This window comes from Pagrus pagrus (assembly GCF_965226575.1).
Source record: "Pagrus pagrus genome assembly, chromosome: 4".
Classification (NCBI taxonomy): Eukaryota; Metazoa; Chordata; class Actinopteri; order Spariformes; family Sparidae; genus Pagrus; species Pagrus pagrus.
In genome coordinates, this window is record NC_140188.1 from 31,807,698 (window position 1) to 31,821,432 (window position 13,735).

The 13,735-nt window shown below is 39.5% G+C and overlaps 1 protein-coding gene across 3 annotated transcripts in view; it reads right to left on the minus strand.

Annotated features, from left to right (window-relative positions):
• bcas3 (BCAS3 microtubule associated cell migration factor) overlaps positions 1-13,735 on the minus strand; it is a 372,855-nt gene that overhangs the window by 263,096 nt on the left and 96,024 nt on the right. For all 3 annotated transcript variants that reach the window (XM_084350099.1, XM_084350098.1, XM_084350100.1), the window contains exon 16: positions 10,090-10,240. In XM_084350099.1, the coding sequence (XP_084206225.1) occupies positions 10,090-10,240 (151 nt within the window). The remainder of the gene's footprint in view (positions 1-10,089; positions 10,241-13,735) is intronic.

The following is a 13,735-nucleotide window of genomic DNA, read 5'->3' on the forward strand; positions in this document are numbered from 1 at the left end:
TAATACTTTTGTATCCGTCTCTGTTCAAACAGCACCCAAATTGTTCGGTCAAAGTGGAGTTGAAAAGAGAGTAGAGTAAAAGATATTAAAAAATAACCACTGTTACAGTGTCAGTGGCTTCTGTGTAAAGCCTCAACGATATATCGGTTGTATTGACTTATCACAGAACATGGTATCGGTGTATATGTTGCTAGGGGTGATTCATAATTCTTAAATTTTAGTTTAAGAGTTTATTGTTAATATTTTAAATATCCTGCCTCCATTAAATGTCTTTGTCACAAGTGTTTGATAACCACATTTGAGGGATCACTCCTCCGCTGCTATTGTTATCAGCTCCGGAAAAAACAACGTGTCTAATTCGGAATCTTATTCTGTAAACTTTTCTTTTTGAACGTTGTCTGATAAGGTACAGTATATCATCTGCTGCTCTCCACTGTTCCCTATGTTTCTGGTGCCTTCATGATGAACATGACACACAAGATAAAATAAAAAAAAATAATAAAAAAATAAAAAAACACAAAGGCAAACTCATCCAACCAGCAATGGTCCCTACAAATGTATATTTTTTTATCAGGACTGTCAACAATACGTTCATTTAGATGAATTAATTATAGAAAAAAGTAACATGTTAAAAAAAGATAACGCTGATGAATCGTGCTCTTTGAATTAGATACTTTTTTGAATTGCTTGATGGCCCTAATTTTTTGTTAGGTCAAGTGTGATTTCATATCTTAGGCTGCAGAAAGAGGTCTTTTCATTTTCAAAAAGAGAAATTCCCAATAACAAAAATAACTAGAAGTGGTGGATTCTTTGTGCATTTTCAAAACTGTTTCAAAACATATAGATTTGCTGTTAAGATGAAAAGCAGAGCATCTGAGCCTCAGTGTTACAAATCAAAATGTCAAACTGCACACTGCTTACAATAAAACAAAAGAATGAGGTCATGTTGGGAAAACTGTCCACCGTGTTGTGCTGGCAGTAAACAGTTTTGACCACAGTGTAGACAAAGACCGCCCAGTTATATGACACACTGCCTGATCCAAGAGGTTTGGTGGAAAAGAGTCGCACACAGGTCAGTGGCATGTTGGGAAACATCAGTTAAACATGGGTCAGTGGAGTAAAAGGGGTGAGTGGGTGTGTTACTGAGAGGAGGCAGAGAAAGAGGAAGAGAGTCAGGAGAGAGGGGGAAAGAGCGAGAGCAATCGACCTGTGAGGGTGACGACCCCACTCCCGGAGAATAATCGTTCACACATTCATCTCTTAACCCGTTGGCCCTAATAGCAGCTCCGCCTGGGCCATTAAAAAGAGAGGGAAGCGAGGTGATTTGTGCAAATGGTTTACTCTTGCTGCCATGTGATGTTGGGCATTGCATTCTTAAAGCCCCTTTGTAGGTCTGTTCTCAGTGAGGCTCTGTAAGACAATGGCTCTAGCACTGGGCTGGCTCTTACATACGTATTACAGTAATCTGAGGGCACATCTGCAGCAGGTCACAGGGTCTAATTCATTCTCTCTCTGTTGTCTTTCTCGTTACCTCGCCTGCACTCTATCTGCATTTGCTTGAAAATGTCATCAGCGGGATTTGGTCAAGGGTGATGTTTTGCTTTGTGTGTGACAATCTTTCCATTTGGATTTTCATTTGTCTGTGTTAAAGTCAGACTGTGTGTAGATGGGATAAGTGTGCAATAGTTTGTCTGCTCGTAAATCCCAGTTTTATCAAAGACAGGCATTTTGACAAGTCAAATCTATCCTCATAGAACTCTTGTGACCATTCCTCAGAGCTGACTATTTGAAAATGTCTTTTTCACAGATTAAGTTCTAACAGTGACATTTCAACAAAAGAGAATCTTTTGATTTTGTCACCAATGTCTTTTTTTTTTTTCATTTAGGATTTAATTCATGTGGGGCCAACCTTCTGCCAAATTTGGCCAACAGGAAACAAGAGGCCGGGTCAGAGCCAACACTCCTCTCCTTGTTCAGGCCTCCCAGGAGACTTTGAGGACAAGCAGAAGCTTGGCTGTGCTCCTCCACTCCCTGACCTGGCCTCGTCTTGGGGGAAGGTTATCAGACGGATGCTAAGCCACATCCGACTCTACATTATCTCCCCACTTCGACAGGGGAAAAACACCAAAACCTAAATTAAGAGAGGAGGGGGCGCTGCATGAACTTTTTGAGGTTTTCTTTGATGTGAAAAATGTGAGGTAACTGAAGACAAACAGCAGCAATTTGCACATTGGTGGTCTGTGGGTAAGCCAGGGTCTATGAAGGTATCCCTGGAGTTGGCCTGGTCCCACAAAGGGGGCAAAAGCTTCATCAACATGTCTATCTGCGTGTGTGTCACGGCACAGTGCACACAAAGACAGCCTGGTAGGGAATGTAGGTTAAGCAGCTGGTGTGTTCCTCTGTCGCCCTGCCAACAGGGATCTGCTCATACAGGTGTAAATACAGCTGCCGGACGCTTCTCTCGCTCTTTCTCTCTATCACGCGTGCGCACACACGCGCACGCACGAGCACACACACACACACACACACACACACACACACACACACACACACACACACACACACACACACACATATAAAAGAGAGAGAGGGCTGGCTGCACAGACAGACAGATGGTGCCTGGGCACTCCTGTGCAAGTATAGCGTGAAAGCATATGATATCACCCCCCACTCTAGGGGCAAAACCTGCTGCTTCACTCAATGTGTGTGTGTATGCGTGTGTTTTTGGTGAATTGGTGCAGCTGTGTGCATGCAGGAGCAGGCCGCACAGCTGCATGTCCTGATGCATTAATACTGATGCCTCCTCTGGACTGTATGGATGGATGAAGGAGCCCACCAGGCCTGATAATGTCCTACAGAGCCAATACAGCTGTTTGAGGTGTTTCATGACCAGGTGTAATGGGTGAAAAGCGTGGAATAATTGTAGAATTCTTACACAAAGAGAGGTTACGAATAAAGCCGGCTATATTCTTTCTTGTTCATACTGCCAACCAATCCCATGTGCAGACCCAAACAAGCAATGAATTAGAGATGCACCGATCGATTGACCAGGGACAGTTTTCAGCACGATCATCCATTACCAATGTCCGGCCGATCGGTGTCAGATACAGTTGAAACCAGAAGTTTACATACATTGTATAAAAAGACACATAACCTTTTTTTCTCACTGTCTGACATTAAATCAGACTAAACTTATCCTGTTTTAGGTCAGTTAGGATTACCAAAATGACTTCTATTTGCTAAATACCAGAATAATGAGAGAGAGAATTTAAGACAATTTTTCACTTACTTTCTTCAAAGTCAGAAGTTTACATACACCAAGTTACTATGCCTTTAAACAATTTGGGAAAGCCCAGATGATGATGTCATGGCTTTGGAAGCTTTTGATAGGTTAATTGACACCATTTGAGTTAATTACAGGCACACCTGTGGATGTATTTTAAGGCACACCTCAAACACATCGCTTCCTTGTGTGACATCATGGGGAAATCAAAAGAAATCAGCCAAGATATCATGAAGAGAATTGTGGACTTCCACAAGTCTGGTTCATCCTTGGGTACAATTTCCAGATGCCTGAAGGTGCCACGTTCATCTGTTCAAACAATATGCAAATATAAACACCATGGGAATGTCCAGCCATCATATCGCTCAGGAAGCGTGTCCCAGAGCTAAACGTGCTTTGGTGCGAAAGTATCAACCCCAGAACAAAAGCAAAAGACCTTGTGAAGATGCTGGCTGAAGCTGGTAAGAGTGTCATTATCCACAGTGAAATGAGTTCTGTACCGACATGGGCTGAAAGGCCACTCAGCGAGGAAGAAGCCATAACTCCAAAAGCAACATAAAAAAGCCAGATTACAGTTTGCAAATGCACACAGGGACAAAGACCTTAATTTTTTGAGACATGTTCTGTGGTCTGATGAAACTAAAATTGAACTGTTTGGCCATAATGACCATCGTTACATTTGGAGGAAAAAGGGGGAAGCTTGCAAGCCTGAGAACACCATCCCAACTGTGAAGTACGGGGTGGCAGCATCATGTTGTGGGGGTGTTCTGCTGCAGGAGGGACTGGTGCACTTCACAAAATAGATGGCATCATGAGAAAAGAACATTATGTAGAAATATTGAAGCAACATCTCAAGAGATCAGCCAGGAAGTTAAAGCTTGGGTGCAAATGGGTCTTCCAAATGGACAATGACCCTAAGCATAGCGCTAAATTAGTTACAAAGTGGCTTAAGGACAACAAAGTCGATGTTTTGGAGTGGCCATCACAAAGCCCTGAACTCAATCCTATAGAAAAGTTGTGGGCAGAGCTGAAAAGGCTTCAGAGCAAGGCGGCCTACAAACCTGATTGAGTTACACCAGTTCTGTCAGGAGGAACGGGCCAAAATTCCAGCAAACTATTGTGAGAAGCTTGTGGAAGGATACCCAAAACATTTGACCCAAGTCATGCAGTTTAAAGGCAATGCTACCAAATACTAATGAAATGTATGTAAACTTCTGATTTTGAAGAAAGTAATGAAAAATTGTCTTAAAAATTCTCTCTCTCATTATTCTGGCATTTAGCAAATAGAAATCATTTTGGTAATCCTAACTGACCTAAACAGGCAAAGTTTAGTCTGATTTAATGTCAGACGGTGAGAAAAAAAAGGTTATGTGTCTTTTTATACAGTGTATGTAAACTTCTGGTTTCAACTGTAAATCCGATTCTGTGCCACTAATATTTACACACAAGCTGCTCGGCTTTGCAACGCAAAAGCATGCATGAGCTAGCATGAACGGAAAAAAAGAAACTAAATATTTAAATTTTAAAAAAGTCTTCACTGTGTTTAGCGGTTCCCTTTCTACTCTCCTCTGCTGTTTGTCTGTTTCATTACAGATACAGAACAGAGCAGAGACACATACGGTATTCCAGTAGACAACAAGGTGTGTTTTATATAGATCTGTTGCACCCATTTTTCTTTCGGTAAAGTGAAACATTATAGTTGGAGGATATGAATATAAAATAACACGGAGGCTCCATTGTCTGAACCATGGTGGCCAACTTTTGTTTTGATCACATATTAACTGCAGCTCACAGACATCTCTTACTAACAATAAATATAATTATTTATTTCCCCATATTTCCCCAACACATTAATGGTGATTTCACTATGCTACGAACATTTATTGATGACAGTAAAAAAACTTCCTTGATTGGTGATCGCCCCTTAAAATCCTAGATGGATCACCCTTACATCTAGGTATTTTTAGACCACATTTCCTCCGACATACAAGTGCTGATATGTTTTATATTCCTGTTACTTACCTACTTTTAACCTACTTAAAGATTACTGGATATTTAGCGGTACACAACACCACTGAACACAGACAGAAAAAGGGTATCACCTCTTTCACTAACAAACTTCATTTACAGAGAATCCCATGTGGCTTTGTCACTAGGGCTTTCAAACCTAAATACCACTTTGGTACTGAGCGAAATGTGTCTGTAACACAGAGTATTGAAAAGTGATGAAAGTCTTCATCAAATGTCTGGTCAGGCTCTTAATGCTTGATTTGATAATTCTGGATTCAAGTCAAAAATCTGGCAATTTCAGAAGGCTTTAATTTAGCCAAAAAGTTAGTATTTCTCAAATAAGGAATTGAAAAATGTGTTATTTTGGTATCAAAAACACATACGTCATATTGACACCAGTATCAAAAAGTTTCAAACGATACCCTAATAAGTAGAGATGCACTGATTAATCAACCCAACAGTGGTTTAGGTTGATATGCACCTCGTTGACTGGCATCAGCTCATCATCAAATAAGATGACATTAACCAATGACAGTGGCTAATGTTAATTGGTCGTGTCTCATTCATTTTGCGCTGCGTACATGCGCTGTTCAGACCCGCCATCCCTCAGACCTCAGCCATTACTTTCTTCATTAGTTTGGCAACATTTCATGTGCACGTGTGGTTTGTTTTCAAACAAAAGTGAAAGAAATGCGAGGTTCTTGGAGAGAGATCAGCGACTTGCAGTTTGCAAGATATTCCAGTGACATTTCCTGATGTGATATCCTCGCAGAGAGCCCTGAGATGTCTTTTAGGTGGAGGATAACAAAGACCATGGTGTTAAATCAACGAAGACTGCATTTTAAGAGGCTGTAAACAAACGCTCTGCTCTAATGGACTGCAATCCGCAACCTCACTGGATCCCAGATATAAGAACTACAGATATTAGCTATAAGAAGCTACATTGATGTGGATGTTAAACAATGTGCACCAGCAGCACTGGACACACAACTAATGGATAGGCCTGCTGCTGAAGCTGGAGAGGTGACAGAGATCAGACGCACGTTATAGAGTGCTGATCACCAGACCCAAACAGAATCTGCATATTTTTTTCTGCAGTGATCCAGAATTAAAATCTGTGAAATTCAGCAGAATGTTTCTTTACTTGTAAAATGAACGACAATATTAAAAGAAGATAACAAAAATGTTTTTTTTAGCAAAAATAAGCAAACACAACACATTAAAACGACCTAAAATTAGCTTAAGCAGGTTGAAATAAATATTTAGTATCTAGCTCCTCAGCAGTCAATCTAATTTTTAACATGCTGTCACACTGCACCACAAACTTTGATCTTAGCTAACTGTATGACACAAGACTGGCCCACACATGCACAAAGGGGCAGAGATATGTTAATGTTCTGAGTTTACCAAGCAGCAACTCTACTCGTTTAAAATCTGTGAAAATCTGCAGAGTTGTCTGCGGAATTCTGCAGCTGCAGGTTCCATGTGGGCCTGCTGATCACTCACAGAGCAAGAGGGCCAGAATGGACAGGGCACGGTCCGCTCTGCATGACATGTTTGAGGAGATTATGGAGGGGCACAGCAAATTAATGGTTTCTTCTATATTTGATTGCTTTTCTAATCGCTTTTCTAATAACATTTAATTGCATTAATGTATGTCTCGCGAAAATAATGTATTTGTTGGGCTAAGTACTAAAAAACTCTCCTCACTGAGTAGATAGTTGTAGGTTTAAAAAGGCTTTTTTTTGCAGTTTTTTCAAAAATATTTTTTTTCATGAGAAAGAAAGTTATATTAAAGGTCGTTTTTATAAATCAGTATTAATGTATTGAAGGGCAAATTATTTTAAACATCAAGATCGGCCCAGAATGTCCATATCAGTGCATCCCTACTAATAAGTCCTCTTTTTTTCCAGCGATAACTACACTACATGACTGACGAGGAATATTTTGAAAGTAAATCACCATGAAAATAAGCCAGAAATTCGATAAAAAAGAAAAAACATCGACAAGTCAACAAAAATAAAAGCAATGAGAGTTTAGTAAAGGATGGAGACAATAAAACACACCATAGCAAGCAAATACAAAGAAATAAAAACAGCTGAGAAAAATCACATAGAACAGAAAAACATTTTTTTTTTTACTGAGTAAATGACAACTATAAATGAACACAAATAACCTGAAAGCTCTCATACTGTAGACGGTGAATTTGGAAATATTTATCTTTTCCAGGCCTAAATTAAAAACCAATCAAACCTTGAAAAACCCACATCATAGGAAGTTAAATATCACAACTGCTAAACCAAATGCAAACCACCAGTACCAGGACATAACAACAAATATACCAGAGAAGAACAACAAAGTATCCCATGAGCTATAATACAAACAAATGAACTTTGCAGGTTATCTTAATGATTTGGAAAATGGCCTGAAGTTGTTTGTGTTGACCGCAGGATCAGGTCTCTGTTTTTACCTCAAAGCTCACTTATCAAATATCACGGGGTAATAAATCCCTTGCCGTCTGTCTGAATCATTATAGCATTTCCCATTCAAACAGGGCATGAAAATTACATTTAAATTAAAATATTAAAATCTGCCCATATTTGTGGAACCACCTGTACTGTATGTAAATGTACTTAGCAAAGGCCTATGGTTGCTGATGGTCTTAAAACTACATAATTTCAATGCATGGCGAAGATCCAAGTGGCAGAAAAGACAGAGGAGAGAGGTGCGTGAGAGCAGAACTGTCTTTTAGTTAAAACTTGTTTCAATATGTAAACTATCAGGGTGACATTGCATTTAATATGACATTAATACAATTTTAAATTATTGGCAAGGTATGATTTCTATTCTTGATCTGCATGAGATGTTTTATCTGCTTTCCAAACAGCCCACAGAACAAGTTCGCATGTGTGCTGTGCTTCATTACCCTATGCAAAAAAGTGGTGGCCTGAGACAAAAGGAGTCCATGAGCTGGATGACTGAGAGGAAAAGCTTTGGCCTACACAGGGCCACTGTTGACACAACACCGTGTTTTTACAGTGTGATTAATGGTTAAAGACAGCAAATCATTGACTGAAGCTAAAGATGTAATGCAGTGTGATTTAAAATTTCCTCAACTGTGGCCAAACTGTAAATTTAGTAGAGTTTGTGAGATTGCCAAAAATCCATTTAAACTAACCCCTTCTGGAGATCTTACATTTTAAAGGTTTCAGTTGTACTATGTTTTACAAAAGGGAGTTCTTGAAAACAATCATCACGACTAACAAGTTGAGAGTCTAATTTACCAATGTATTCATCAAAGTTTCATATTCAGGCAACTTTTCATATTACTGGCAATAGTTACAGCAATAGTTGTACATAGAGCTTATATCCTGCAGATGGATAGGTGAGTAGTAAAACTTTAAGTCTAAATGCAGCTGGTCTGAGGAGTCATAGATCTAAAGAATACGTTCAATTTCTGAACCCTACTGATACTTTTTATGATTTGTTGTGCACAATGTTGTATTTTGTTAGGTCTCTACTTTCGACTGCATTGTTAAACAAGCAAAATAAGGAAATACTTTATTTACCCCCCTACTTAGCATTTGTAAGCTGTTAGTAAACCGTTAATAAATGGTATACAATTTAGTTTTAAGCAGGAAGAGAATTTTGTGTTTTGATCAACAAATCTTGCTGTGAAGTAAGTGGTGACTGGTATCAAAAGATAATGAATGATTGACAACATAATATAACACAGTTGTTAACCTTTTCATGCATGAAGTATTAAATCCAGAGGTAATTCAAATTTTAGTGTTTGTTTTTACGTTTATACAAGTGAAAAATCATACCAATAACGTTGTTTTTTTTTTCAATAAATGTTATTGTGAGGGAAGTATGTAAATGTCTGACTGTAGACACTTAAATCTTTTTATTGTTAAAAACTTTTTTCCTGTGACTGAATGAATCTGTCCACTACAGTGGACAAAGGGTATATTCTTCCCATTGGACCCTTTTATATTTGTAGGGAGACAATTGCAGACTATTTAATATTGCTTTTAATTAAAGAAGTTAAGTGCAAATTAAATCCTTATTTTAAATAACAAACAAAAAAGGCGGAATCTAAATAGACAGTATATACACTGTGGCATAACCTCCACTGGACAGGACAGATGTATTTTCAGGCAGAGAAAAAAAATGTACAAGAATAATGTTATCAAAATCTGAATAAAAGTATTTCTAACAACATATTTAGTTGAAAAATATTATTTTATCTGTCTGGTTTTCTGAGAATAAGAGGATTTGACAGTTTTTACTGAGGTACTTGGTGCATCTTGTCTTCGCTCCGCCATTTTGAATTTACAAAGCCATATCTCAAAATGACAAAGTGATACAAAAATAATAATCAGATGGTCAGATGGTGAGATTTATTAATTATTCACTAACACTTCTTCATTTTTCATGTGAAAGTGAGCAAACGTTCGCTGATGAGGGAAATCAAGTAAGAAGAACTTTTTATTTACTATATTTCCATTTAGAGTGAAGAATGAACGAACAACTCCTTTATCACACTGTAGAGATGCATTACAGTTTGTAATCGCATATAATTACACATAAATATGACAATATCATACTGTATTACCAATCAACTGTTTTAAGTGACTGATGAATGACTATAGAAACTCTGCTGCAACATGTCCTACTAAGTTATGTAGTAGGATGATTTTATACTTTAGCTGTGTTACACATGTGCTTCATAAACTGGACATCCTGTGGAGAATAAAGGCTGAATTGTGTGTATATGTGTGTGTGCTACCTACCCGGTGCGTTTGGTGATGGTGCCCAGGGTCATGGGCTGTTTGATCTGAGCCAGAGGCAGCACCACAGTGAGGCTGGGCAGCGGGGACAGCCGCGGGTTCCCCATGTTGTTATTTGTGAAGTTGTTGTACGAATCCTGGCTGCTCAGTTTGGCTAGAAACACAAAGAAATACAGGATTACTGAGTGTTCTCATTGAGTAGTATGGGATGTTCACTGGACAGCAAGGTTGGAGAAATCTCCTTTTCATGGAGATTTGGAACATAATGGACAAATATGTCAATCATGAGCCTTCCCAGGTAATGGTCGCAGAAAACTGAGAATCCCACTGAATACTGGAGCAACCTTTTATACATAATTCATTTTTCACTGCATAGTGGTTCCTTTTTCAGCTCAGTGCTCTTTACAGATGCTAATTGTCAACATTGCTCGGTTTGAATTAGATTAAAAACACACTCATTCACTTTTTCCATTCATTCACTTTAAATTGCGGACTAAGCATTTAGTGGACCACCAGAGGACTTTGTTTACAAAATTGAAACACCTTTCTCTTAAAAAAAAGAAAAAAAAGCCTTGTTTGAATACTGTGCGGTATATTTTATTTCTTCCAACCCCTCACATGCACACACACGCAAAAACATATAACCCCGGGTTCAAGGCCTCCCGTGGAATGATTGGAAATAACCAACTCAAGATGCTACATTACAAAGGCTCGAGCTCTGCTTCTAGTGCCTGGCAGTCTGTTAATCAAGGCCAATCAACAGGCCCTACACACTGGTTCAACACACACACACACACACACACACACACACACACACACACACACACACACACACACACACACACACACACACACACACACACACACACACACACACACAGATGATTCAAAGAAACACATCTCATCTCACATATCCCATGCAGCTCTAGCCAAACTAAATCAGGCCATGTCAAAGGGCTTCTTAAAGGCCTAATGACCTTAACCAGCAACATCAGCAGAGAGACCACTAGTTCACTGACTATTTAACATAACACATGCAGTTAGCCTGCATCTTACTGGAAAACACATTTCAATAATATTTGTTTGAAAAGGCAGACTGACAATATATATATATACACACACACACACACACACATATATATATATATATAAATAAAGCAGTAAATAAATCAGGAAAAGCTGAATCTAATTACTTTTACTTCTATGTTTAAATGTCACATTGTCTACTGAAGATAAATCCATGGCAAGGCAGTAAAAAAAAATAGTAAAAAATAAAATATGTGACTTTGTGTAGGCATGTTTGGGTAACTTCATGACCCATGGCTTGGAGCTGAAATAATCGATAATTGATTTCTACTTTCTACTGATAAAGGAATCCTAATAAAAACTGGTGACCACGTGTTGACGATGACATGTCACTGTTTTGATTTTTTAAATGTCATCTTTCAATGCTGTGACGACCACAAACCCAGTTCTGCTTACCTCTATTTTACTAGCTAGCACAAATCTCAGGGCACACTCACACTAGGCAATCTGTACCATGCCCAAGCACGTTTGACCCTCAAAGTCCAGCTTGTTTGACTAGTGTGAGAGTTCCGTACCATGCTCAAGCATGGTACACTTTCTTGGCACTGACACCGTTGGAAGAGGTGTGCTTCGGCACGGAACGGTTGCTCACACACGAGCACAAGCACGGGTGTGCAATGTGGACATGAAGTATAATCATGCGTCTTACGCCACCTTGTATAATAAAGAAATCCAGGAATGTGAGAAGGCCATCTATGACCAAAACCACGCAAACTAAGACACAAAAAAGTCAGTAAAGTTAGTCATGTTCTCTGTGATGTTAGGCTTGACGTATGTACAAGTGGTGACCGTGCTCAGGCCCGGTTACAGCCAGAGCAATGTGAGTGCAGGGCAGCGGGGGACTGGGGAGGAGGAACAATTGTGCTTCAGCACGGCACAAAGCAACTGAGCCAAGAATGAGTGCACCCTCAGAGAAGCTTATTACTAACAAACAATGAAATACTTTTTAAACCATTTATTAAGCAATTGTTTATTACATTACACAGATATTTGTCCATCCAACTAACAGGTGTGATGGAAAGTATCACTTGAGAGTTCAGAACAGAAGTACACTCTTCCTGCATAGCATCATCACATTTTTTTACTTCCCAAGGAGGTTATGTTTTCACTCTTGTCCATTGGTTGGTTGGTTGGTTGAAACGTTTTTCCACGATTTTGGAATGGATGATGGGTCTCCGCCCAGAATAGACCCCATTAACTTTTGTTGTTGATCCAGATAAAGGGAAAGACCCAGGAATTTATTTCTCACTTTCTTTAACATTGCGAGATAGAGCTTTTCAACATTTCGCTGATTTCTCAGGGAATAATGCATGGATCCTGAAGAAAAATTTAAGGCATACTAAGGTGGCTGGTGTATATATGAGTGAGTACAATTTGAAGTAGATCCTACATTTGGTGGTCTTAAATCATGGTTAAGCAGTTACTGTATGTTTAGTTTAGTTTAGTTTGATATTGGAGTTGGCTTGATTGAATAAAGAGGATTGTTGGGCCTTGGCAGAGGTATGTTCCTTGCCTAGTACTGTTCTAGTAAATAGTACCAATGTTTCAGTCCCCATAGGCCTTCATCAAGAGTATTTACTGCACAAATAATAAACGCACATTTCTGAACAACGGCATACTACTCGAGGTAGGCGTACTCATTACGGGTTTCTTTTGTAAAGTTGGTAGGATGACCCTTTCATGCAATGAGAAAAGAAACAGTCACATTGAAACAGTTACATAGAAACATTTCACTATAGGGGTTAGAAAAATGGGGATTATAAAACAAATATGTTTGTAATCCTAGGGCAATAGTAACAACAAAAAGAAGTGTATCCTGCTGATTCAATGGGCAGCCCAAGGAAAATTCCAAGTTCAAGTGCTTTCAAAAGAAATAAAGAGCAAACCTGTGGGTGCACCACAATAACCTCTCTGAATGTTTTCCTTGTTCCATTTGTTGCCTTAATAGATGAGTGACAGTCTCGTAACATAAAGGAATGAAAAGGAGGGAGGGGGACGCAGAGACAAAGAAAACAAGGCAGACATCAAAGGTTACAATAAAGGTAGAGTAGGAGAGTGCCTCGTCATTATTTGGAAGGAGCGATCAAGAGGAGGCTGAATGCGAGCGGAAAGGGACTGCTGAGTGTTTTGGTCCAGTCTTTTAGATCATTAACGTGTAGCTCCGAGTTTCATTAGTCCTGCCAAACCTCTGCTTTGTGGCCCTCCAAGGCCTGTCGCTTAGACCTCCGCTGGCCAACAATGCTGTGTGACCTTCAGATGGGGAGAGGGGACCATTACACAAACCCGTCCTTCATTTCCCTCTGCTCCTCTCTTGGTCAGACTAACAGCAGTCTGTACCAGGGCAGCTCCTGAAAGCCCTTCACATTTCAAAAGTGCTACACCCCCAGAGCCCGGGCAGCCACCTTTTGTGTTGAGGGGAGGGGGCAGACCAGAAAACAAATCTGTACAGGAAGCAGCCTGAAAAGCCATAATGGTGCTTCAGCTAAGAGGGGAGAGGAGGGTGAGGACTGGGGGTGGGGGTATCAATAAATTTAGCATCCTCATCCAAAACGGACTTTTCACT